This window comes from Netta rufina (assembly GCF_964035555.1).
Source record: "Netta rufina genome assembly, chromosome: 3".
In the NCBI taxonomy this organism is placed as follows: domain Eukaryota; kingdom Metazoa; phylum Chordata; class Aves; order Anseriformes; family Anatidae; genus Netta; species Netta rufina.
Genome location: NC_140125.1, coordinates 2639030 through 2665164, shown reverse-complemented (window position 1 = coordinate 2665164; position 26135 = coordinate 2639030). Strand labels below are relative to the sequence as shown.

At 45.4% G+C, this 26135-nt stretch overlaps 1 protein-coding gene across 4 annotated transcripts in view; it reads left to right on the top strand.

Moving 5' to 3' along the window:
* The window catches only part of RALGAPA2 (Ral GTPase activating protein catalytic subunit alpha 2), a 142250-nt gene that overhangs the window by 111787 nt on the left and 4328 nt on the right, over positions 1 to 26135 (top strand). For 3 of the 4 annotated variants that reach the window (XM_084285125.1, XM_084285124.1, XM_084285127.1), the window contains one exon: positions 16176 to 16297. In XM_084285125.1, coding sequence (XP_084141251.1) covers positions 16176 to 16297 — 122 coding nt within the window. Of the gene's footprint in view, positions 1 to 16175; positions 16298 to 25118; positions 25159 to 26135 lie in introns of all 4 variants that reach the window. The other variant, XM_084285126.1, reaches the window with a different exon arrangement.

Below are 26135 nucleotides of genomic sequence, written 5' to 3'. Positions count from 1 at the left end.
ATTTCTCTTAGGTAATTAAAAGAATAAAATTTAATTAAAAGGTGGGAGTTGAGAAAGCTTATGGCTTGTCAAGTATTTAATTGATAAAATTAAGACTTTAAAAAAATGGAAAAAAAGCCTTGCACTTGCACTTACACCTGCACTTGAATTTTTTTCTCTGAAGGTGCAGTGGCAGCAGCACAGAGCATTCCTGTCCCGTGCCTTCTTGCCTGCATCACTGGCCCTAGTCTGCTTCCCTGTTTACTTCCCCCAGCTTTGATGCTTCATTAAAAATTCATCTTCTGCTCTTCCCCTTTCTCTTTGGGATCCCCATTACCTCCTTTTATGTCTGAAATGACTCAGCAGTGAAGGGCTTCAAAGAACTTCAGAAATTCAACTTAAAGGGCACTGTCTTCAAGAAACAGTGTTAAGAATAAGAAAAAACTGATGTGTTTTAATGAAAGCTAAGAACAAAAAGAAAACTCCCCCTCTTTGCTCAGCCTGTGTCTGTGACAAGGACTGTTGAGCCTGAATGCCACCAAAGCCTTTCCTTTTGGTACCCTGATTAAAAATGGAAAAAAAAATAATAAAAGAGCAAAGCAATTCCGCTGAGCATCCAGCAATCCTGTGCACCAGGCACTTTGCTCCCCAGCCCCCTGCTTCTGCAGGGGTCTTTCTCCCAGTCCACAAAGCTGAAGGCGGCTGCAGCGCTGCGCTGAGGCTCTCACTGGGGACGGGTCAGGTGCGTGGCTGATGGTGGTCGTGGTAGCACGGCACATCAGGGAGCGCGGTTTCTATGCTGCCTACAGTGAGACGCATCGGGAAGCAGGTGGACACAGCTGTGTGGGGCGGAGCAGCTCGGCTCCTTTGCTGGGGCTCCTGTGCGTTTTTGGGTGGTCGTGGGGAAAGGCACTGAGGCAACACGCTTCTCACTGGTGCTTGCTCACGGAGGTGAGAGCAGAAGCCACTTCTGACTCACGCAGGATTTCTACTCCGTATGGCAGCCTCCTCTACAGCAGCACTAGCTCTCTCGTTTGCCTTTTCAAATCAGATTAATTTTCCATTTTAACAAAGTGCTGTCATTCTGGGAATCAGCCTATAATCTCATCGTGGTGGAAATGCACACTCCATAACCCAGGCACCTTGGTGATGGGCAGGAGCACAAAGCCTGTGCCAGCATCTTGCTGCTTTCACGGCGGAATTGCTCGTGGATGCTTTCCCCTGTATATCTGTGCAACCCCAGTCTCCAGAGTACCTGGGGTCTTTGCATCGGGGGTGATTGTCCCACCTCTCTCCTGGTGATGTGCCTTGTCTGCATCGCATGCCTGAATTTAGAATGTGGTTGTTTCAATTCCACATTACGCAGTTCAGTCATTAACTCATTTTTTGACCCTTAATTAAATAGGATGGTAAGCTTCTATGACCAAGTGGAATTTCTTAAAGCCTGTGGGGGGAGAAAATATATATTTTAAATGTTCTAGAAACAACAGAACATTTAGAAGAACTTAGCAGCAGTGAAGCTATCGTATTAGCTTGCCTCTTTGTGAAGGACTCCCTTACATTTTCAGTTTTGCTTCCTCCCCCCACACTGCCCATTGTATAAGTAAAAAAGCAGATTTCATAAACATGCACCAGAATTTTAATTTACTCCTTTGGGGAAACTGAGAGACATCACAGCATGTACACTGGCTGAGCTATGCAGTGAAAGGGGAATCCGTTCCCCCTACTGAGAGGTCACTTCCAGGGAAAAAAAAAAATGTTGTTTTAAATGCTGGCTTAATCATTTGCTTTTGGGGATCAGATTTTCATTCGTGCCAATGACAAAGCTGGTAGAGCAGAAAGCAGTGGATGCATAGTGCTGTACCTGTTGCCGTCTGCATGTTTGAAAGAGTATTTTAATTTAATGGATTTTAAGCAACATTATTCAAAGATCAACAAAAGGCGTACTGTGTTATATGAATAAAAGATTTCCTTCGGATACTTGTTAACCCTACAATGCCTAGCTGACGCAATTGAAGCACAGCCACCTGGCAGGGAGATTTTGCAGTCAGCTGCTGGGGAGGGCCCCGCACCGGCACACCAGGTGCAGCGCTGTGCCTACCCCATGGACACTGGGCACCGGGCACCAGTGGCTGCAGCACCCAGCAGTGCGAGGATGCCAGGTGCGCACTGGGCTGGACCCAGAGCCCCTGTGCCTGGGGGTCTCTCGTCCCCAGATCTACTTTGGGACATCTACACTGGTCACGAATGGCCTGGATTATGATGTTAACACCCGCAACCTTGTTTTTTTTTTTTTTTTTAACTTAAAGTCAGGACATCCCCCCTGATTTCTTGGCCATGTTTTCCTGATGCACAATTCCTTCCTACCCTCTAATGTAGAGCAATTTCCCAGCCTGTATTGCTGCAGCAACAAGTACATTTAGTGTTGAGCATCTTGCAAATGGTGTCACTGGTAATGGATGTGATAATAAGCCCCACAGTTACCTATCCCTGATTGTAATGAATGTAAATTATCAAGTATAATAGACCTGAAACTGAGCTGTTCAGTGTTGGTCCCAGACATAATGAAAAGATCTGTAATAAAGTAGAAGGGGCAAAATTATTTTGTGTAATTATATTTTGTTCTGGCTGCAGCAGCCTGATCCTTATACTCTTATCAATCTGACAGTGATGGTTTATTAACCTTTAGTAGGTGAAAAACATATGATTATAAATTAATCTGAAAAGATTTTTCCTCAACCAAAGAGTGGGAATCTGGTGGAGAGATTGCTGGTTCATCAGCAGTGTCTGAGGCATGGAGGTGACCTTTGTGCCTGTGTGACAGGAGAGGAAGTTCTGCACCTGTACATTCAAGTACCTCTGCGTGCTGCTCGGCAGCAGCTCGGTGCAGCCAGTCTCATGCCCATGCAGATGTGGAGTGCGGCCCTGTTCTGTCACAGTCCACTGTACTGTGGCTGTGACCTCGGGATCGGGCTTGACGTTGCCTCTGTAAGAGCATCTGTGATGCAGAAAGGCATCTATTCAGGTGTCTTTGTGTAACACAGAGAAGACTTTTTTTGTACTTAACAAAAAGAAAGGCAGTCAAAAGCTGTCTTGCAATATGCACGTGATCTGCCATGAAGCCTAACATGAAGATAACTGCAGTATCCTGACTTCCCGGCATATACACCCCATTTAAGTAACCACTGTAGCATCTTGCACAGAAACATGAAAAGCAGACTTACCAAATTATAGATGAATGTAATCTCAATTGGTTTGTAAGTATGCAGTGGGCAACAAGTACCCCACAGTTCGCATGTGCAAGTGCACGATTAAGCACTGGCCTTCCTCATTCAGCACAGGTTTTCTAGGCAATTTTATCATCCTCTGTTCTTGCCGTTCTGCAGGGCTGTGTGTTTACCTACCAGGTAAATCAGTAAGCACCGCAGAGCATTGTGGCAGGAGTGTTACACATTAATCTGCCCCAGCATGTGCTGCTTTTGCTGTCAGGAGTGTGGCAGCTGGTAGTAGCAGACAATTTCTCAGGTAAGGTCACTGTGATGCCCTTTAAAGGCAAGGCAAGCCAGTTTATAGAGAGGTTCTGTGCTTTTCAAAGGTGCTCAGATCAGGGGGTTGCTGGCAGACATCCTCTGTTTTTCCATGGCCAGCCCTGTGGGGAACTTGCAGGGAGAGGCTCGGCAAGGAGCAGGAGCTGTCTTCATGCCCACCCACAGGACACGGGCTCTGTGCTGTGGTGCACAGCTACATACACCAGATTCCTCTCCTCAGTTATTTAAACTATTTTGCAATCATCCTCCTGCCTTTGCGCTTCTTGTCATGTTTAACCTGTCAGTAATTACTTTTTCAACTTTCAGAGCATCCAGATTTCTGAAGTGTGTGTACGAGAAAATATTTTGGTAATTTCTGCTTGCTGTCTCTTATGATTGAGGAGTAATGGTGAGACAAAAGTTGACTTCTGATTTACAGGAGCAAAATTATCTTGCAAGTTAATGCAAATTGTCTCATAAGGCTGATGAACAGTTCTCCAGGTAGGGATTTTGAATAATAGATCTGTCATCATCTCCCGCTTCCTGTCTCTAGTTGTTTCATTTTAAAGGCTGAGAATGACTTAGAATATCACTGGGTAGTTCAGTTTTTCTATGGTGTTGAGTACACCATTATGCTGGGAGGCTGTTAAACGTGCACTCGCTTTGGTACTGCTGTGATGGAGCTAGAAAATACTGACTCTGAGGCAATGCTGTGACCTGTGCCCTTCTCGAGCTGCACTGTGCAGCAGAGCAGCGTGAGGAGCAAACCTGGTGTGGCATGTGAAGTTTTTAAGAGGCAGCATGCCAGTGTGGTGACATGTCTGACTTCAGGTGAATATGTGCATTTGGAGAATGTGATGATAGTAATGTTATAAATGAGGTCTCAACTCAATCTGAATTTTGTAATATTTATAAAACAAATATTTCTAAAAGGTATAAAAGGCAAGTAAACAGCGCCGGATGTGCAGGGAGTCTACGCTCCACCAACATGCACACACGAACATCAAACATTCTAAATATACAGAACATTGCTTTACATACTAAACCCGAGTATGCCTATACATTTGTACAATCAGGAAAGGTAACAAACAATCATTTAAGTTCCATAACTTACTAAAATCGAGTACGCCTATACATATTCACGATCAGAAAAGGTAACAATCCTTTAAGTTCCATGACTTAACAGTCTCCATTTTCCGTTCCTTTTCTTGATTACATACAAGTCTCCATTTTCCATTCCTTTTGAGCAATATGTCTCGCTTTAAGTTGTCAAGCAACTCGGTCTTCAGGCCTTATGTATCCTGTTCTTCCCAGATCGAAGAAAAGCATATCCATCTCCTTTGCAAGGCCAATAGGCCTGGGTCAAAAGGCACGTCCAGGTCAACAGGGGGCATAACAGCAAAAGCCTTCGATGACTGTAGCAGCAGAGGGGCCCATGGCGTAGCAGTTGGATCAGTAAAGGAGCCCGCAGCTCCCTCACTCTCTGGCAAGCCACACATTTGTGATTGTGACTCCACATGGCTCTAAGGCCTCAGAGATTGCTCGCCAGGTGCCAAGCAATCCCACTGCAACCTTGCCATTTTTAGTTGCAGAGTCCCACACCTTGACCTCAGTTTGGTCCCAGATTTCAGGCTCATAAACTGTCTGATTGTTAATAAGGAGAACAAGCTGTAAGATTACCAGGACAGTCTTTGTTCCTAAGGACGTATGATTCCCCATAATGCGCAGCTGCTGACCAGTGAGGGGCAGTTGTGTGTGCGGCTCTGCTTCTCTCAGCTCGAGCTTCTCTCCAGTTCCAGTGCGCCCGTTTCCAGCGACTTTCTGTACGAGCTTCTCTGAGCAGTTATGCTGAGTTTGGCTGAACCTATCTTCATGAGGCAATCAATGTGCCTGTTCCCGTCCTGGTCTCCATTCTGCCAGCCTGTTCCTCTTCACTCCTTCTTTCTGCTTCTTTATTGATCATAACTTCATCCAGTTGCCTTTTTTTTTTTTTTTTTCTCTTGAGGGCAGGCTCCCCTCTTACACCCTTCGCTCCACAGCAGTTCTTTTCCAAACAACTTTTCATTGGTCAAACAACTTTGAATGAAACAGCAACAGCAAACACCCAGAAATTTCCATGCTTTAATGGCTGGAGAACAAGAAACCGGAGACTGCATGGAGTCTCCCCTCGTCATTAAGAGTCTAATGTTATCTCAACCATGGGGCTTTCCAACCCCCATGGCCACATTCCCAAATCTCCCCCTTCTTTATTAATATCAACCATTTTCTCGACATGAATTACCACTCCATATATAGCAGTAAGGGTAGCAATGCTAGCATACACTGAGAAGGGTGTATACAATTATGTGTTGAAATAAGGAGAAGTGTACCTGTGGATGTATGTGCATGTATTTGTGTTTGTAGTTTCAAATATGTAATGACAAAATACAGCAACAGTTTTGAAGACTTTATAAGTCTCTTTCTTATGCTCTTACAGACTATTCCCTCTTTTTTTTATTTTATTAAATTTTAAAGATGTAAATGACTACCAACAGGATTTTGTCATCAGCTGATAATAAACAAAACCCACAGGCCCTACAGTCCAGTCTGCTCCTTTCCTAAAAGCATCAGTAAAAGCTGGAAGATTGGGTCTGTGGTGGAGTGTCCCCCACTAGCATCTGCTTTGTGTTTATGGTGGGGGACTCCCAGCCAGGGTGGGCTGGCACTGGCCACAGAGCATCCCTGTGAGGCACATCCCTGAGAGGAGACCCCTACCCCGGCAGTCAGAGGCTCCACCTAGGACCATTGTGGGGATCCAGTGCGGATCCAGGCCAAGGCCTCTCTTGCTAAGCAGACGGCTGCGTTCTGCACCGGCGTTATGTCTGAGTGCCCTGAGGGTGGGCGCTGCGTGGGATGTTACAGCAGCTGAGTTGTGAGGCACTGGCAAAAGGTCCATAGGAGAGAGAAAGATGCTCTCCTCTTCTGCATAGGCTCAAGCAGCAATCGCTGCCACTGTGTGGACCTGTGGGAGCAGCATCGCATTTATGAGAAGGCGCAAGGCTTTCACTTAGCCCTGCCACCCTGTTTATTTTCTGGTTACTGCTCCAAGTAAACATTCCAGCGTCTGCTGCGTGTATTTTGTGACCAAATCTCATTATCTGCCTTGTCCAGAGGAAGTTGCAGCCATATAGTAGAGCCATGTGATAAACAGCACTTGTAATTCCTGCTTGCCTGACTCACTTATCTCCATCAAGACTATTAATATTTCCAGCATGTAAGCAGTTTCCAACAGCTGTCAAATACAAACAATAAGCTATGAGAAAAACTGTTTCTGCTTCTTCTGCTGAACTTGATTCCCTACTTAATACACATACATGGCCTGAAGGTAAAGATACTGAATTCCAAGATTAGCCAACGGCTTGGATTTGGGTGTTTCACAGTGTGCTACTGCTGCCAAAAGCAAATGCTTTATCTTAAGAGAAAGAAAAAAAAATCTAGCATTGCAAAAAGGGAGCAAGAGAGCTACTTGACTAAGATTTTAAAACTACAAAATTCTTATTCATGAAAAATCCCGATTTAAGTCACTTTTATGTTTCTAAGATTAGTTAGTGGAAGTGTTTTAAAAAATATATCAGTTGCATTTTTAAAATTTTTCCAAGCACTCCTTACTGAGGAGGCAGGACATTGGTTATTATACAGTTCCTTAACCACAAAATCATCCTTTATCACTTTGAAATACATTTCCAATCTCTCTGTACCTCTGTCAACTGTAAAATGATGGTAATGATGCACCCCCTCTGCAAGGTTTTCTCGCTTCTTATGAGTAAAATACCTGAATGTAGCCATCCTGCTTTGGAAACCAAGGAATTTAAGTAGCACAGATGCAAGGTGCTCTGTGCAAGATAGATGAAGAGCCAGAGCATTCCTGGGCATATTTAATTTATTTGTGTGGACACAGCATATTTGTTTCTCACTTAACACGTACCGGCCCTTCGTTTCCAGTAGGTCACCCAGCCAAGCAGTGAGGATCTCGCTCTTGGAACAGGCTGAATAATGCCCACATGGCTCAGCCATCTGTAAGTGGTGAATTAATCACAGGCACTGGTGGACAATGTCTTTATGTCACACGTTCAGATAGGCTATATTGTGTGATAGCACACACCAGGTTTGACTTTAGTTAAATATTTGGTCCACACATGCTGCAAAAATGAATGACTTAGCAGTTTTATGCTTAACCTGACGCACACAGTGCAAGCTCTGAGAAAGCACCCACACGAAGCGGGAGGCAGAGGCACGATCCTGCTAGCAATGTTTTGTGGCTTTTGGTTTTGTAGCTCCAAAACAACACTGCAGTCTCCCAAACAGTCACTGAAGTGTCCAGTCTCTCAGTCATGCTTTTTTTCTTCAAAGAATGGGAATTGCAAACGCCAACCAGTCAATGCAAACAGAGCTGGTTCTTTCTCCACAAAGTTTTGTGAAGGCTTTTAGTGCAACACAATGTCAGGCTTCACAAGAAATCATTTCTGCAACCACTTGAATGATACCTCTGAAATGATTACGTGTTTGGAAGGACATCGGTTCACAGTCTTGCATCTGGTGTTATGTTTGTTGGCCTTTATTGCTGTTATTATGGGGTTTGGGTTTTCAAAAGTTCTCCCAGTTTGCCTGATAAAAGCTTTCAGGAGTTTTGCCATCCGTCCCACAGGGCAGCATGGGCAGTTCTGAGCAGGGCTGAAAACCCTATGGCTGTTCTTCACGAACAACAAATTACCAGAACACTGTTCTAGTGCAAAAATACTCACGCTTTGAAAGGAAGCCTCCCCGTCCCTGTAACACGTGTCTGCTGTAACAAAGATGCTAATAACAACAAAAGGGCATAGTATTGCTGCTATGTGCTTAACAATAGTAGACCAAAGATAATATATTATTTCTGTGTGTTCAAGCAGCCAATTTGAAGGAACTGGATGGCATAAGTAAATGACAAATAATTGAACCTTTGTACCTTTGCCCTTTTTCTAAGATGTCCAAAAGTAACAGCCCATTAGTGGAGTTACTGAAATAGGTGCATTTTGTTAGTGTTTGAATGAAATTAAGACTGCAACAAAGCATGGGGGAAGCATTGCTCGGTAACATGTGACCTTTCCTGCAGTTATTTAGCCCTCGATGATCACCCAGTTTGTGGAACAAGCCAGATAATTGCAGAACATGAGCATCAGCAGCTGTACATACACTGATAAAGTGGGACAGCTACAGTGTTATAATGATCTCTGTGAAAATACGAGCTAGGGATTTGTCTTCTGCAGCCACTGGACAGCTTTCCTTCTGGACCCAGGCAGCGAAGTGTCTGCACGACAGCAGCTCCCACTCGCTGTGTAGGCAAAGGCAGATCATGGCCAGGCTCTGCTCTCCATGAACTTCCCGTGCAGGTCTGTCTCGCCAGGGGTCTTCTGCTGTGGGGAGACCTGCGGATTACCCTGGCCCCCCTCTTTCTGTGCCTCTCTCACCCATCCTTTTTGTTGCCCAGTGCAGCTCTTTTCCAGGAGTAAGTAGTGCGCAGAGATGGCCAGTAGGTATCTGATCCCACTGTCCTCGGGAGAGAAAGCCACTGCATTTCGGGACCCTGGGAAGGTGGCTTTCAATCAGACCTGGGCAGTGTCTGTTCCTGTAGGGTATGTGTTAGAGTGGGATAGGCAACGATGCACTGGCCATAAACTTGCATAACTGAAGTCATCACAGTTCTTGCAGGATGACAGACCGTTTTTCAGAGAAAGCTTCTTAGTGGTTAAACCTTTGTGTGCTCTGCAGAATGATTTACTAGCTAGGGCTTCTGGTGCACTAACTGGCAATAGGCAATTATGGCATCATTTTAATCAATGGAAATATTGTAATCAAAGTCTATCAGTATGGTGAAGCATGAAGTACAGCTGTAACTGGACCTGGGATGTGCAGAGGGCCATCTGTACAACACAGAGCTCAGGGTGCCCTTTTTCTATCTACATGTATGTTTGGTAGTTTTGCCACTGCTTTGTGCAGTGCTGCAGTGTTGTTTTTCTGCTATATTAAGAACAGTCTCAGTTAAACAAAACTGATAAAGGAAATGAGGTGCATTTCTAACATTATTGTCAACATTGCTGGTATCTATACCAACACGGATACCTGACAGGGGATCATTACAAGTACTCTACATTAGAATAAAAAAAGCTCAAGATGTGGGTAAACATGAGCGCCGAGTACAGAACTGTGTCGTATTAGGAAAGCAACCTGTTGTTCCTTCCCTCCTACCATTATGTGATTGCTCTATAATGCTGTCTTCTCCTAGGGGCTTCCTGCAAGGAGGAAGAGGAGTAAATTAAGATGAAAGCTTGTTTTCTGCCTTATTCATAATAAATGCAAAAGTCTCCCCTGCAGCACTCGCCATGACTAATGTGCCACAGCTTCTTGACATCCCAGGGCAGTGTGAGCACAGCTGCCAGGCTGGTGGCTTGCAGCACACCTTGGGCCGTGCACTGCCTGGTGAGAGCTGCAGGCCAGCACCGGAGCAGGCTCAGCTCGAAGAACAAGAGCGTATGCTCTCTGCCACGGGGCCCTTGGGTAAGAGTTTGCTGTGACATGGCTTGATTTCCAGGGAGCTGGTTTCAGACAGTGCGAAGCATGTTTTTGTTGTTTTGCTTCACTTTCCTCTTTAAAGCAATTAATGGTGATCATCCACGGGCAAACAAACGTGTCAGTACATTTTGGAAGTGCTGAGGAAGTCTGCTGTGTTACTTTAAGCAGTTACAGGTTATATGTTGCTCTATGTTACAGCTGTACCTGAAGCCCTGTCTGTATCAGTCACTACTTAGCATCCTTTGTAGCCCGCTGGCAGGACACCAGCCCCACACTGGGGAGGACGATGGCAAAGCTCCTGGCATGTGGTACTGAGGCTCCAGGCACGCCTTCTGCAGAGCACAAATCTGCTGGGAAGTCTCTCCATACCTGCTGGTTTGGGTGAGAGCAAAGGCTCTGAAAAAAACAGGGGCTCTGGCTGAGCCATTCCCTGTGCCTGCAGATCCCCATGTGGCATGCAGCAGCTGGAGAAGCAAATTGCAGGAAGGGTGGCTGAGCAGAGGGAAGTCATGCTGCAGAGAGGATGCTCTCCTCGTTTCGGTAGAAGAGGGTCCTCTGCCCGCCTCTGCCCGGGCGAGAAGGAGGAGCAGCCCTGGCACCTGCCTGCGAGCAGCAGCCTCTGCCCTGGCTGCTCTGCAGACAGATGAACAGACGGCATCCATGGGGCTGGCACAGGGTGCAGAGCCAACTCGCTCCTGCTCATGCAGCCATTGCTTTGAGTCAAGACAGTTACACAGAGGCAGCCTCCTCTGGTGGTGTTCCATGGCACAGTAGCAGTCTTTAAAAATTCATCACTCTCTAAATAATCTCAGATGTTTTGGTTTAAAATAAAATAAATAAATAAATAAATCTGCAGCTGCTGACAGGTGTAGTTTAATTGCACCTGTTCAGTGAAGGATATATGTTACTGAAATTCCCCGAAAAGTTTTCAGTTAAATTTACACAGTGGTGACAGTTACTAGACCATAAGTGACTGAAGCAGATTGACTTTCACACTGAAATTACCTATCACAGCATTTTAAAAGCACAGTAGCTCTTCAGTGCTCAGAGCCATGAGGGGGACAGTCAGGCATATAAAGGTCATCTACCACCACATTTGTTGGCCTCAATTGTATGCCCCCTGCTTTATTCTACTTTGGTAAGTCCCAAACATTTATACTTGTGTTTGTTTTCAAAACCACTGTTGTTGTGTCAGGGGCAAAATCTTTTTGTGTACCCAGCTTTGGTTCTCATGGTACAAATTAAGAGGATATTGAAATAAATGTAACGGTCAGAAATGACTTATTTGTACTTCTTCAGTACTGACATCTTGAAAGGCCAGCCAGTAAAACAGCACTGCCTTTCCTCTGCTGCAGGGTCTGTCAGGCCAGCCCAAGCAAACAGCTACCTGCAAAATAGTTTTTCTGTGTCTTGCCTGCACAACACCTGCGAATCACCTGCATGAGCTGGAGATGAGGCTGGAAACCCCTGGGGTAGAGTTGTGAAATGTGCTTCTTGCATTTAACCATAAGTTCAAAGAATTTATCATTCCTTCGAGTCTCCGTTTGGGTGGAAGCAGGAGTTGGCTTGTGATCATGTAGACAGCCTTGGTGTCTGATGGGTTGGAAAGAGCTGTCTGCCTCTATACTTTCAGGTTCTCCACTGGCCAGATGCCCTGAAAGCCCTTCTTGGGGTGGGATTCACATCACAGATGGGAATTGCAATCAGTTCATGCCAACAGTCGGCATTAACTTCCCTGGCAAACCCTCCGGAGCCAGAGGAACAGTCGCATCACCGTCTGCTCCTCATGGACTCCAGCAGTTGGGTCCCAGTCCGGGACAGGAGCCCCCTGGCACTGGCACACCGCAAACAACAAGCCATGGAGGATAGCCAGGCAGTTCTCGCTTTGCCTGCTCAAAAAAACACAAATAATTTCGGCTTTTGTTTGCATGAAAAGAGTGCTATGTCAACAAAACGCATGGTTGTTTCCATATATTGGTGAGAATATGAAAATGTTGCCAAAATGTTTTTGTTTTCTAAAAATAGGGTCCAGAAGGAATTGCTGGCAGTGATGGTTACCTGGTAGTTTTGCTTGAAGTCAGGGCTTGGAGGGATGTCCAAAGTCTCTGTGTTTTGCACTGCACGTCTGAAGCTGTCACCATCTCGTAGAGGTTAAATGTGGGACTGATGCTTGCGGGTCGTGATCACATCTTTTACTGGCAAAATGTGCACAGAACCCCCTTTAAAGCTTGCGGCTGTGTGGCAGCGAGCTTGCAGTCAGAGCGGAGGGGCAGCAGCAGGACGGCATGCCTCCCGACCCCCCGGCAAGTCCCCAGCCCCACAGAGCCCTGGCTCTCCCAGGGAGCTCCCTGTGCTGGCGTGGCGCTGTGTGCCGGGGGAGCTGGCTTGGGGCTGTGCCAGCTGCTCCCTGCAGTGGGGCAGCTGTCAGAAGTGCTGCCTTTTGTCTGCTGTGGGGCTCCCCATCCGGCAGGAGGTCCGGAGTGGGGCTCACATGATTTCACGGCACATCCCGCTACCTGCAGTAAGACAGCGCGGTGTGTTTCAAGCAGCTCATCTGAGCATTGCGATGGTTGTCACTCGGCTTGCAGTGCATAGTTGAGCTGTTAAAATAATTTCAAAAGTGATAAAAGAATTATAAAACCTCATAGCATTGAGGTACTGAGATTTGCTGTATTCTGTTTGCAGCTAAATTCCTGCTGTCATGCATTCATATATATATAGTCATGGTCGATAAATTCATGCCTTCTCATGGCTCTCTGCATTCAGCGTGTGAATCAGATAAAAATGTTTGTTCCTATTGAAAGCATTTTGCTCTAGAGTGTTGTCGTAGTAGAAGCAAAATGTAAAATAATACAGTCGCGTAAGAGGTAGGTCAAATTGCCGTACATATTAAAAGAGGCTGCTTTTGATCATCTCCTTTGAATGTCTGGTATAACTCCATTTATCGGGAGATCTCAGGGGATGTCCAAAACCTTCAGATAAATGGGGGCTTAGTTAATCAGGGAAGCCAGCTGTCCAGCTCCTTTGGCAGGGTAGGGTTCAAGATCATAACCCATCCTCTGCAGCCAGGCCATCCCCAGAAATGATTTGCATGCTTCACTTCAGCAATTTAGCCTTGAGGCTTCTGCAGCAACACCAGCCGGGCACTTTGGGCTTTCTCCTGGCCCTGCTCAACCTGCAGCATAGCAATGAGCAGCAGAAGCTGAGCTGCTGATGCATGCAAGGCATAGATTATATGGCCCTGTGCAAATACTGGCTTCACCTAAATAATGCAGGTAGGCTTCGCACTCAGGGGCAGGTTCATGTCACATGCTCATTGCAGAGATGTGACACAAATTTCATGTTAAAAAGTTTTTACATAACTTAATGTTCTAATAAGTTTAAAAGAGTAAAATCTGATCCCTGGTCCTTCAGGGTGAGGGCACAGCAAATGTACAACAACTGCAGCCCTGACAAGCCTGGGTGTTGTACTGTGATTACCGGGGTGGGAGCACTGTTGGGTGGTGATGGGCAGGGAGCTTTTGGGGCTGCAATTCAGAGACCATTGCAGATTGCTATGGTAAAAGTGGCTTTGAAATGCTGATCCCCAAGCCTTCTGCACACCCCACCTCATATTGCTGTTCTTTGGGTGTTTTGTGTTCTCTTGGACCCTCCAAAATACATCATTGGGACTCCAGGGTATCTGACTGTTGACTAACGATGCCCACAACAGATTTTGACAGCCCTTGCTGAGTTTGCACAGCTTTGGGTGCTGACATAGCCCTCGTGCCTGGTGATCTTGTTCAGGTGCTTCTCCCTTGGCTGCCCAGCTGGTTGGCCGAGTGGATTTTGGCCATTTTTTTGTGTACTTTGGGCTATCTTCCATCTCGTAAGGACAGGCTGTAAGAGCTGTGCAGCTAACCTTCTCGAAACCTTGGAGCTCTGTTTCTCTGAGCAGCCTTCAACAAAACGGGTACAAACTTCTGCCGTGCTGGCGGTTGTTGTGCACGTTGTCCGCTGGGGTGTTGGATGTGCCAGGCCTTCTATTAAGCAGCAGGATGCAATTAGGCGTGGCAAGGAGAGCCTTTCTGGGCTGCCCGCCTCGCCTCGCATGGGCTTGCCAGCAGACCGCAGGGCGTGCAGCGCAGGGCGCACGGATGGCGGGGCGACAGGCTCAGGTGGCCAGCAGCCGCTGGTTTGGCTGAGCCCTTTCAGCGATTTGTCACGCCTCGCTCCCTCCCTGCTGCGCCCGCACGTGCCAGCTCTGCGGCGGAGGGGCTGCTGGCCAGACGGCTGTGCCGCCCGTGCGCCCCGCTGACAGCCCAAGCGCGCGCTGCACAGCCCTGGCAACAGCCAAGCACGCCACAGAATAAGCATCTTCGTAATGAGAAGTGAATGGCATCCGTCAGTCCCTTTAGAATAGGGCCCAGGCGTGTGCCTCCTCTCCTAGGAAGTTTGGCAGCCTATTCATTAACAAGAGTCATCAGGAGTTCAGCCCATAATAGGGAGGCAGCCCCAAATGCAGGCAGGCTAATGCTTGCGCTATCAGGAATGCGTTCTCCTGGGCTTAGAGGAGAAAAGGGAGCACCGCTAAGCAAATAACGCTGTCAGCAGGTGCACACTCTGAAACGGCATCTATTGATTTTCTTTCTTCAGGCTTCCACGGGAAGTTTGTAAGAAGATTTATCACATATCTGCCGTCTTCTGCTAGCATTAAAGCCCAAACTACCGTTTTTTGTGTTTTTTTTTGTCTTATCCACAGCGACTCTAGGAACTTGCATACAGCTAAGATGCGCTTTGCTTTCTCCCATTGAGGCAAAACACTAGAGCCACCGTGTCCCTTTTTTAAGTGCTCTGATTTTTTTTTAATGCTGTTTAAAAGTGTTTTTGTTAACGTGATGAAAGTCACAAATGGCACTTCAATATTCATTAGTAATGCTTTTCAATTTTAAATACCCTCACCTGCATTATGTTGTCACTGGTGTTCCTCTGTCTGCTCCTAATTTCTAAATTTAAATTGGCCTTTTCTCCCCCATAACAGCCTCGTAGAGTTAGAATACATTTCTGCACAACAGAAGCACAATGAGGATCTGAAAACTTTTGTTTAAAACAAGGAAATGGAAAATGAGATGTCATACTGGCTCCTGCAAGCGTTAATTCATAAAGTCATACGTGAGGTTCTTCAGCCCATTGTAGATTTGTTTCAGGCGTTATCCTGTTATTGGAAGTGTATGATTCACCTTCTGAGAAAACAGAAGCTGCACACAAAAGAAAAAGATTTGCTTTCTCCACTCTGAAAAGCTGCCGCAAGCAGGGGTCCTATTAAGACAGCTGGAAAGTTGCTTCAGCTTGTTACGCTTGTAAGTTTTATTGGTGACTGGTTTTTGATTACACATTTGAATGCTGTGTGTTCCAGGTTGCCGAGTTTTAATTAAAAGGCAATAGTCTTGATTTTAGATTGCTTTATTGTCTGCATTATGCAGACAATAATGCGTGCAAGTTTTTTTTTCCCATGTGCATCATTCATTTAGGATACATAATGCTACACCTTCCAGCATCTGCCTTCAACATAAACTTCACACTTTTAGGATTTGCTTTTATTACTGTTAATTTCTTTTAAGAAGTATAATGATCAAATAAATGTGTTTGTTTGTTTGTTTTCTATTCTGCAGCTTTTCCCCCAAGTCTAACCATTTTTCTAGTCTGACAGGGTTATTTTAACAGGAAGACGGTGTGCCAGGAGCTTTCCATAATGCTAATTTCTGTTAAAATTGGGTTGTGGTTTCGAAAAGCCTGCACTCTGGAGTTTGTTTGTTTTTTTTTTTTAGGTTTACCCCCTGTAACTAGCAATCTGTTGGACCTACTGAGTCACAACTTTTCACGAATGAAGCTAAAAGGTGTCATCCATCATTTCAAGCAACTGCGTGCTCACTCCTGGCTGCCCCTGTTCAGAACTGTTAAGCAGAATTGTGTAGTTTGGGTCCTCTCTTTTCCACACCAGCATACGGCTTTGTTAGTGTTTCTGTGGCCTTGAACTGCTGGTGTTGCACGTCATGTAAGAGCATTTAACTCTGTGCACACATTTCCTTAACTTGGCTGTTGCAGCTACGAGGAAAGAGCTCTGTACCTTGAAGCAATAATCCAGAACCATAAAGAAGTAATGACGTTTGAGGATTTTGCTGCTCAGGTCTTTTCTCCCTCTCCCAGCTACTCTCTCGGTGGAACTGGTGAGTCTCTGCATGTTATTCTTCTCTTTAGCTCTAAGACGCACTTGAGCAGCAGATGTACACCTGTTTTTTGTAGATAAATGCTTGCAAATTTAAGAAAACCATTCTTCCCCTGAATCAACTAATGAATATCAAAAGGAATGATGACATTCATTTTAATTTGTTTTGCATCAAAGCTATTCACTCTGTTCCTTTCTTCAGCTATCCTGTTAACCCCTGAATCTAGCAAGGTTAATGAACTTTCTCTCAGTAATGTGCTCCGGTTCATTCAGGAGTGTGGGTTTCTTGCTGAGCTGGGAATATGCTGTTCAAAAGCTTTGCCTGAATCGGTGCTTACTTATCGAAAAATAGTTCCTCACAGTAGAAGCCGTTGCTACTAATGCTAAATGGGGATTATGCTGCTGAGATACCAGGGTCAGGGATTAATGCAAAAGAAATGTAAGAATGGTGTTCCACTGGAAAATCATAGCCACATGCAGTATGCTAGCATTTCCTTTACATATATATGAGCAAATTGTAGGCTTTCTTCTAACACCTGGTCTGGAATCTGTGTTGTTTTTTTTTTGTTTGTTTTGTTTTGTTTTGTGTTTTTTTTTTTTTGTTTTGTTTTGTTTTGTTTTGTTTTGTTTTGTTTTTTTGTTTTGTTTTGTTTTTTTTTTTGTTTTGTTTTGTTTTGTTTTTTTAAATTTTCTTTTTAATATATGTATGAATAAATGTGTGTGTGTGTGTTTATGTGTATACACACTTCAGACTTTTATGATGATGATAATTCATCATCTCTACCGAAAGACAAAAATTTAATACAGAACTCTGTGAATTTATTCCTCATATGTCCTATCGAGGTTTTAAGTTAGCATGCGTGAGTAAGATATGAACTGCTACTTTGCTGTTTAAATTAAGTTTAAATGCGTGTCTCCTCAAAGGGAGCACTGGCTCTGAAATGCAGATTTCCAGTTTTTCCATCCTCAGAAAGTATACAGTTACTACATGCTGGATTCTTTAACAAAGATTCCCTAATCCCCTTTTTACACTCACTGGGTGAAACTGGCACTTTCTAATTATTTCCTGCTACACTTTCAGATAGTTTAACAAATTTTTTCAAACCTGTATAAATGTTGCAGGACATCTGCTCTATTTTTCTTCAGCCTGACTTGTTATAATGTATCTTCCATCTAAACTGAAAAATTGAAGGAAGAAATTAAATTTACTAAAATAAATCACTTACAAATAAAATCAGCCGTGCATCATTGTTTAACATTACTGGCTCCAATCCTTGTGCTTTCAGAGCTTTGTTAGGAGATAAGAGGTGTATGCATGTACTTGCATTGGTCGCCAGTAGCAGCAGGCAGAAGGCTTTGGAGATAAGCAAGCTGGCAGAAGTAAAGGGGAGCCAGTGCTATTTACATAATCGCGCCTCTGCTTCCTGGAGAGGCGTCAAGAAACACAGGGATGGCCTCTATTGATCTTTGTTGAACTGGAATACTAAACAACATTAGAAAAGCTTATAACTTAAAGCTTTGATTAATGTTTTCTACATTAAAAAGTAGAGCAGCTGTGAATTAAATTCTTTTATATTCTCTGCCAAAAGTCTGAGACAAAAAAAATAATTATCAATTTCAATAGAAATGTAGATTTTGTGCCCAGTGTTGTTAGCACTTTGGATCATTTATCTGTTGATGCATCAGTAAAAAAAAAAAAAAAAAAGTAGATATTGATATATTTTAAATGTTTTTCTCTATGCATAATTCCATTTGTTTGTTTTTCATGTTCCTCTTGCAGCACATAGGGATCCTACTCTAATCAAATTTAGTTCAACAAACAAGGACACATTCATTCAATAACACCGTAGTCATGCTTTCTGAATTCTGTGATCTATTTTCTATACAAAAATTATTTTAAATACATTTACATTTTTCAGAATGCTGTTAAATAATTAGTACTTGAATGTGATGTTATGATTTCACGATTTTATTTTCTAAAGACCTGCCACTGTCAGGTCCTGATTTTCAGGCTTCCAAACATCACAATTTTACTTCGTGCTCTTGGAGAAGCTGGGGTCTGGCTGTGACTTCTAGGGTCAGAGTTGCCACCTTGCCCCCAGTCTGTCAGTTACAATTCCTTTCTGATCAGCAATGTGCAGAGATAAAGGGCTGATATGGGCTGGGGCAGCGTCAGCCACGTCCCTCCTGCCCTCTCCTGCCAGCACCAGGAGCATGGGGGTGGCACAGCAGTGCTGCCGGTGCTGGACCCAGCCCAGGTGCTCTCTGGAGGCAACGTGCCATTGGGGGCACCCCCAGCATCTCACTCCTGAGGGCTTTGGAAGTTGTTGTGGGGCAGGAATGAGGCAAGAAGAGTTTCGTCAGCACATGAAAATAAGGTTTTCTGGATGGGATGAGCTCTGCTGCTGGTAGAGATGTGAATCCATGCCTCGGGGAGTGCTCTTTGTTTGAAGAAGTCTCCCCACGTTACCTACTCACTTACTTGTATGTTCAGTTGAGTATTGCTCGACAGCGCTGCTGGCATTGACACGCCGATGGTGTTTTACATCGGTGAGTGCTGACAAACGTACTGGCAGCATCCAGAAGCAGGGCAGCCTGCTGACGGCAGCCTTCAGCCTAGCTCTGGCACTCACAGCCCAGGGAGTGCCTGCAAGTGCTGCCCCGGCAATGCCCCAGTCACCAAGTCCTTGCGGTTTGTTCTCCGTTGGGAACGAACACACAAGGCTGACACTTCTGTCTAGCAGAGGATAAGGCATACTTTGATCTTTCCTCAAATTGTAGAATCAGTCCTTTGAAACAGAGACCCAACCCAGGTGAAGTCTGAATAGATTTGCAGCCATCTCTCTGCCCCTGTTACGGATTAGACAGGGCACAAAGTGCTTGGGGCCACCGACGCAGCGCAGGTGGTGCAGCCGGGAGGGTGTGAGCTGGGTAGGCTGGGTGGCTGCCCTGGGGAATCACGGCAAGGTCTTCGTGCGAGAGGGGAACCGCTATTCAGAAAGGGGAAAAACGAGCCACAGAGATGTAAATGTGTGGGACTGACACCGGGCTGTGTTCTCTCCTTTCTCAAGCAGGAAGCCAGCTGAAACCGCCAACCCTGCCTGGCTTCTAAAGTTTTCAGGTCAATTTCAGGTTATTTCTATTCTGATTTTATTCTTAGTGCCACCTAATTTTAATCCTGTCATCATTGCATATACATGTGCACAATAAAACAGCTCAGTGAGTAACTACATGTTTATTAAAATTAAGACTGTTTTAAGCAGTTAATACAGTACAAGAGGCAAATCAGAAGCATTAAATGGATTCAATATGTAGCCATTAATGACACACATTATTGGTGTGTTACTAACCACGATCTATTTATTTGAATTATCTGTTTTTGTTTTCTGATACTGCCTCTGGGGATGCTTCCCCTAGATTCAAACAGGCTTCTTAAAATCTGCCCTGGCTTAGTTTCTCATATCATAAATAGTTCTGCAGGTGTTTGTTTTATGCACAAACACAGTCCAATTGACCTCACTTGCTGTTTTCAGAAGTAGAGCCTTAAACTCCGTATACGTATCATAGATACCCCTGTATATCTCAAACGCTGAAAATGCAGGCTGGTGGGCAGAATAGACGTCCCCGAACTCATTTAGGGGATGTGCAGATTAGGAACAAAAGATGAGAATACAGTCCTTTGTTGTTAAACTGGTGCATTACATGCTGTATTTTAATTAGGCTGGGTATGAGAGTCAGCCCAGGAAATCCTCAGTAATCCAACACTATTGAATTATTCTTATCCTTTCCCTCTGCAGACTTCTCTCCTTCTAAAGGATGGGTTTTTAAGCTGCTATCTTATTCTGTTCTTGCTCCCTCCGCCAAAAAAAAAAGAAAACAGTTATCCAACAAAATATTTGTATATGCTTAAAAAAACAACAACAACAACAAAACAAAACAAAGAAAAAAAAACATAAAAACTAAACAGGTGCAAACAGATACAGAAGCGTTCCAACTTTAATTGCCTCTGGTGTCTAAAAATCATTATTTTTTCATTCAAGCTAAGCAGCCAGAACTGTATTGACTCTTCGAAAACAGAACTAGTTGGATATTCTAGAAGGGAAAAGAAATGGCTGTTTGGCCAGAGAAGTACTTAGATTCTACACTTTTATACTTGCAGGGGTAGCTTTCTACTTTCAAGAGAACCTACAAACCTGCTTTTCAGCGCTGCAGGCTTGTTGTTAGTGCTTCAAAGGGTTAATTGAAATGGGCACACTTGACTGCTGAGAGGACTGATCTAATCACTGCCATATCCAAGTGCATCTGTTCACCATGAGGTCATTCTTGTGCATGCTAATGATTTGGAAAATAAAGCATAATGCTTGACGTTATCAGAAGGGATATAGTTTAAATCTTTACTTTTTTAGTTGCTAATCGCTACTGCAGAATGAAACAGCAGGCAGAAGAATCTCGGATTATTGCTTTCCATTTTCATTTTTTAAAGCATCATTTTCACTGGAGTGTCAGGAAAACTGTGCTGGAAAACACTGACATGTGGTATCTGTTGATAAATGGATTCTTTAATTAATATTATAGCATTGCCCAGGAGGAACACTTGAGTTCAGGAACTATAGACGTTTTCAGCATTCCCTGGTTTTAAAGCCTTGGGAACCCTGTGTGCTTATTTACATAAAACTGAGATTTTGCAGCCTTTTTGTTGAAAAGATGACACATGCTTCTCTTTTGTCTCTGGACTTTTATACGCATAAATTTCTTGTAGAAAACGTGTAAGCGTACAACAAACAAGATTTGGATTATTTTAAAATGCTTTTTACTAAGTGCTGAGCTTTATGTTTTTCACTTTAAAGCAAAAAGAACATTTCCAATGGCTGCGTCGTTTTAAAATATATTTTTGGCAGAAGCAAAACAGAACCTGGAAGTTCCTGTTGTCTTGAACATATTTGCACTATTTTTAAATATAATTCAGCAGTGACTCTTTTTGGTTTGGTTTGGTTTTGCTATTCTTTTTTCATTCCTTGTCTGTGAGAATCCCTGTCTACTTGAAAATCTGTAGGATGTTTGGGCAGTTTTATGTACTAGGCAGAATAAAAGTCTCTCTAGGTTTTGTGTAATATTCGTATTTTTGGGAAGCTGGATGGAGCTGAATATTAGAAAATGCCCATCTGAAAACGAATGGCTGTGTCACGGTACTACTTACAGCAAGTGCAGCACATGACAAGTGTTGAGTTTTAACGACACAAGCATGGTGCCTGAAATTGAAAAATGAGTTCCTAGTAAGTGAGAGGTGCAGCATTCCCTAATGCCCTGGCAGAGCAGAGCCCCCCCCCCAAGCCAGTTTTCCAGGGAAAGGAGGCGGTGCTGAAACCATCTGGCAGCGGTTGCGGACAGGTCCATGGATGTGCTGCAGTGGGAGCGGCAGACTCCTCATGTCCCAGTGCAGTGCTGCCCATCCTGCGTGGAAGGACGCACACCATGCTGTGCCGTGCCAAGCTCGCTGTGAGGGCTGTGGGGAGCTGGCTGCACTCTGCGTGGGAGGCTGCCAGAGAGAAATTTGCAGTCGTAGAAGCGAATCGAATCGTTGCAGTGGTAGAAGTTGTCCAGGCAGTAAACAAAGGGGGGAAGGCTTGGGGAGGTGGAGCGAGGGGTGGGAAGCTATACCAAATGGGAAGGGACTGCAGGTATTAAATATTTCTCTCTTTCCCTGTGAAGATCATGCAGGAGGAGGTGCAAGATGCAAGGCGCTTCTCCACCCCGTTTCCCTGGGTGGCCCACACTCGGCCAACTGGAGCATCTCTCACACTGGCTCAGCTCTGGCCCTGCCACCTCTCGTGTGGATCTCAGGGCTGCGTGGTCACTGACCCCACTGGTCTGTGCACGGCACAGCCAAGCCAAGCCACGTGCTGGTTTGGAGCAGCTCTCAGGACCTGTGGTGCCATGTGTGCGTGATTCCAGAACTTGTTCCATCCCCACTGCTGGTGGCAGAGCTCTCGGTGCGGAAGGGGAGGCGTCCCATCACAGTGTTCCTCCCATGGTAGCTCTCTGCTCATCCAGCAGTTCTTGGAGGCCCTGCCTGTTTCTCTGCATCGCAAACAGGCAGAACCCAGTGGGATGCTGAAATTTTACCTCCCATCATTTCCAGTCGCAGAGTTTTTGTTTTGCGATCGTAAGTGCACTGTTCCCTGCTTGGCCGCTCGCAAGTGTATTTGTACACACACTAACGAACCATGTCATGAACCTCACCAGCCCTCAGACACCAAAGTGTTTTTCTCCCTGCTTGGTAAATTTTTCTCTTGGCCATGGTCACTGCTTGGTAGCAGAGAATGAAAAGGTGCCAAATGAAATTTTCAATTGAATCAAGCATAATTACCTGATTTAATGAAGGAGGAAAGTCATGAGGCTCTGCAGAAACCCCAAATTTACCCTTTCTCCCCAGAGATGCCTTTCAGCAAGATGCACAAAATAAATCTCATGTTTTCCACTCCCTCCTTCCCTCTCACTTAGTGACACCCGCATGAGGTATCCAAACAATGTGACACAGCAACTCTGTCCACCTTCTGCCTCTTCTCATGGCAAAGCTGAGAAACCCTGGCGCTTTCTGTGATAACAGATGGGTGCTATGAACAGTCAGAATTTTGCCGAATGATGAGGCAGCGAGCAAGTGGAAGTACAGCCCTTCCCACACAGAAGCACTAGCTACAGTTTCAGAGACAACACTAGAAATCAGAAACGCTGATTTTCCTCTGTGGGATTCGGTCAGTCAGTGAAAATCTTTTGCAGGCTGTGGCATCCCCCTTAATTAATCTGCTCCAGCCCGGAGCACTCTGAGGGGCTCAAGCACCCCACTAGCAGCCAGATGGGAGGAACGCAAAGGAAGCTCCCATGCCCTTGGCATGCCACGCCACTCTCCAGGGCTGGTCAGACCCCTCGTGTTTGTAAAGAGCTGGATTTTGTGTGTGTCGGCAGCACGGTATTTTACATATTTTCATGAAATGCTCTTGTCTAGTTAGTGAAATTCCTGGCTTCCCCATGAGGGTCAGAAATGCTCTGTTACCCAACAGGACAGTCATGCTAGGTACCATGAAGCAAATCCTAAGGTGGCATCAGCTCTGTGCCCTCTGTAGCTCCTCTGACCTGAGTACGCTGAGGCAAATGTGCGTGGTGCCGACTGGGCTGGCTTGGGGGCATATGAACCATGCAGGATGGCAGGGGAGGCATGGGACTGCTGCCACGGCCTGCAGTGCAGTGGATGGCATGAGTCCAGCCCCTTGAAAACTCCAGATGAAACTAGCAGGGGGAGGTCAGGGTGGCCCCATCCAGAATACCTGCCTTTTCTTCCACGGAAGGGCCAAATGCAGGTGTCAAGCAGCTGCCACTGGTGGCAGAACAATGGCATAGTTCATCAGATGGTGCTACACAAGACACCTGAGCAAAGGAGCACACGGTATAGATGCAGAGCCAAAGATTCGATCTCTTACATCCATAATGCATAGTTTGCTGCTGTACCTGCATTTCATGTCATTGGCATACAAACATGTTTGGTTTTGAATGAATGCAGCCACAGTTCCTTTACCTATTGATAATGGCTTCAGAACACACTCACATGGTATTTTCAGCTGTGTCCTTGTCAGTGGAAAGCAGAGCAGGTCAAAATGCTAAGCGGATTTCCCATGTGATTCTCTCTGCAATTTTCTTGCCTCCACACTTACTGGGGAAGAAACAAAGGTTTCCACAGTGAAACCTTAGTGGCCGGTAGGCTCACTGTGGGGATAAGTCGTGACCTATGTGGAAACCTCATGGATCTACCTCAAGTGCAAAGCTTTGAGATCCTCAGTGATCACACATGCTGTTAGGGTCCATTCTCATGCACATGGGTTCGCCCCAAGTGGCCACCCTGGTCTTCCTGTGCACCAGCCACGCTGACCAGGTACGAAGCGAGCCAGGCCTGCTGTGCCCACCGTCACAGGCTGGAGCTCCCAATGTGTACCCCACCTGTGATGGGGGAAAATTGCTTAAAAGAGTTTTTTTGCTGTTTTGTTTTGTTTTGTTTTGTTTTTTCCTGGAGAAATGTACCCTGGTGTTGTGTGAGAAGCCTGGTTTGTTCTATTCAGTAGATTAAAGCAAATCAGATCTCTGCAGCTCTCCAAAAGATAATTGTTCATTTAAAGCGTGCTTTTGTCTGTATTACTAACTGAATTTTTAATCCCTTTCTGCAAGGGACTTATTCTAAGATCTTAAGGTTGCATCACCGTAAAGTATTCATACCTGCAAGAGCTGCGGAGGTGCCTGATCCTGTTGGTGTGCAGGCATACCCTGCACGTGCTGTGTTTTTATGCACAAACATTACTTTCCACCTGCGTGAAGTTTATGTGACACAGTGACGTGTATGTTGTTCACTCTGATTTTTTAACCTGGCTACAGTGTAATAGCAGTCTAGGTCTCCAAGAAGTCTTTAATTTTACCCAGATTGAACCTGTATGACCACTAACAATGTTGGAAATGTAGGAGTAAGAGGATGCTGGATGCCCATGGCACCATGTCTGCAAGTTTGGCAGAAGTTGAAGATGACAATTATTCATTCTAATTCTTGCCAACATTTCCTTCCTCTGCTTTTCCAATCAATGCACCAGCAGAAGCCAGAAGAACGCCAGCAGTCGCCACTTTCTCCCCAGGTCCCTGGTGCTGAGGCGGCCCTTTCACTCAGCCCACTGCCCACTGTGCTTGACTTGCTGCTGAGCACCCATGGGCAACCGGCCTGGGTTTCGCGTGAGCGCAATGTGTGTGCTGTTCCTGTATTTACACCATTTTGTGTTCTCTCCCTTTAGATTAGAATATGTAATGGTCTCGTTACGGTAATTGCCGCAGGTAAGAGCGATGCTTCCCACAGGCCACACTGCTGGCGTCGTGCTCTATCACTAACCATGCTCCTTCTCTTCCTCCTCCTCCTCTTCTTACTCTTCCTGTGCTGGCGGCTTGGCCTTAGGCTGTCTCTGCCTCTCCCTAACGCCGTCCCACCACCCCTGCCCTCCTGCTGCCCACAGGGAAAGGCTGATGTGCTCCCCATGGGCAAATTCCCCCTGTGGCGAATTCCACCTGTTTGGTTGAATTTTGAAGGGCCCGAGCACTCCAGGGGCCCACTTGTGAGTTGAAAATGAATACTTTTTATTCAATACACCATTCCAGAGCTGCTGCTTGATTTTTACAACTTCCACTTGCACGCTGTCTGTGCACCCTCTGAAACAAATGCAGGACCACAGCAGCAGCGACAAAACGAGCGAGCCCCTCAGCAGCCCGTGCACAGCCCCGTGCCCTCTCCCCAGCCAAGCGAGTGAACAAAGTTGCAGGCTTCCCCCACAAGGAGGCCATGTAATTAGAGTCCGTGTCAGACAGCTTGCAAGTGGAATTATAATATTTGTATGAAAGCCTTTATCTTTTGTGGTTATTACTCGCTCACTCTGCAGCTGCCGTCTCCCTATCAATCATGGTGGTTCAGGGGCTGCTCCAAGGTTGACTGCTAAGCTCAGGACTCACTAGGAGAAAGTTGTGACTGAAGGAATGTGTGGGCTGGGGGCCGGAGGGTTCTGGGATGGGGGGACCGGGCTGCGCCTCGTCCCACGCCCTGCCCGCCGCTGCCCAGCCTTTCATATGCGCAGGCGAGTCATTGTTGGGAGCCTGCATGAATATTGCTTGAGCTTGTCCATTTGGTGAAAACTGTATTATTTTGACCATCTGCCATGCCGCTCAACTGCAGGAATGTAAAGTACGGCACCTCCCTCACACCCCCTTTCTCCCCCACGCTTTTCTCCCTGCGAAGAACACCGCAGGTTTTCTTTTTAATCCCA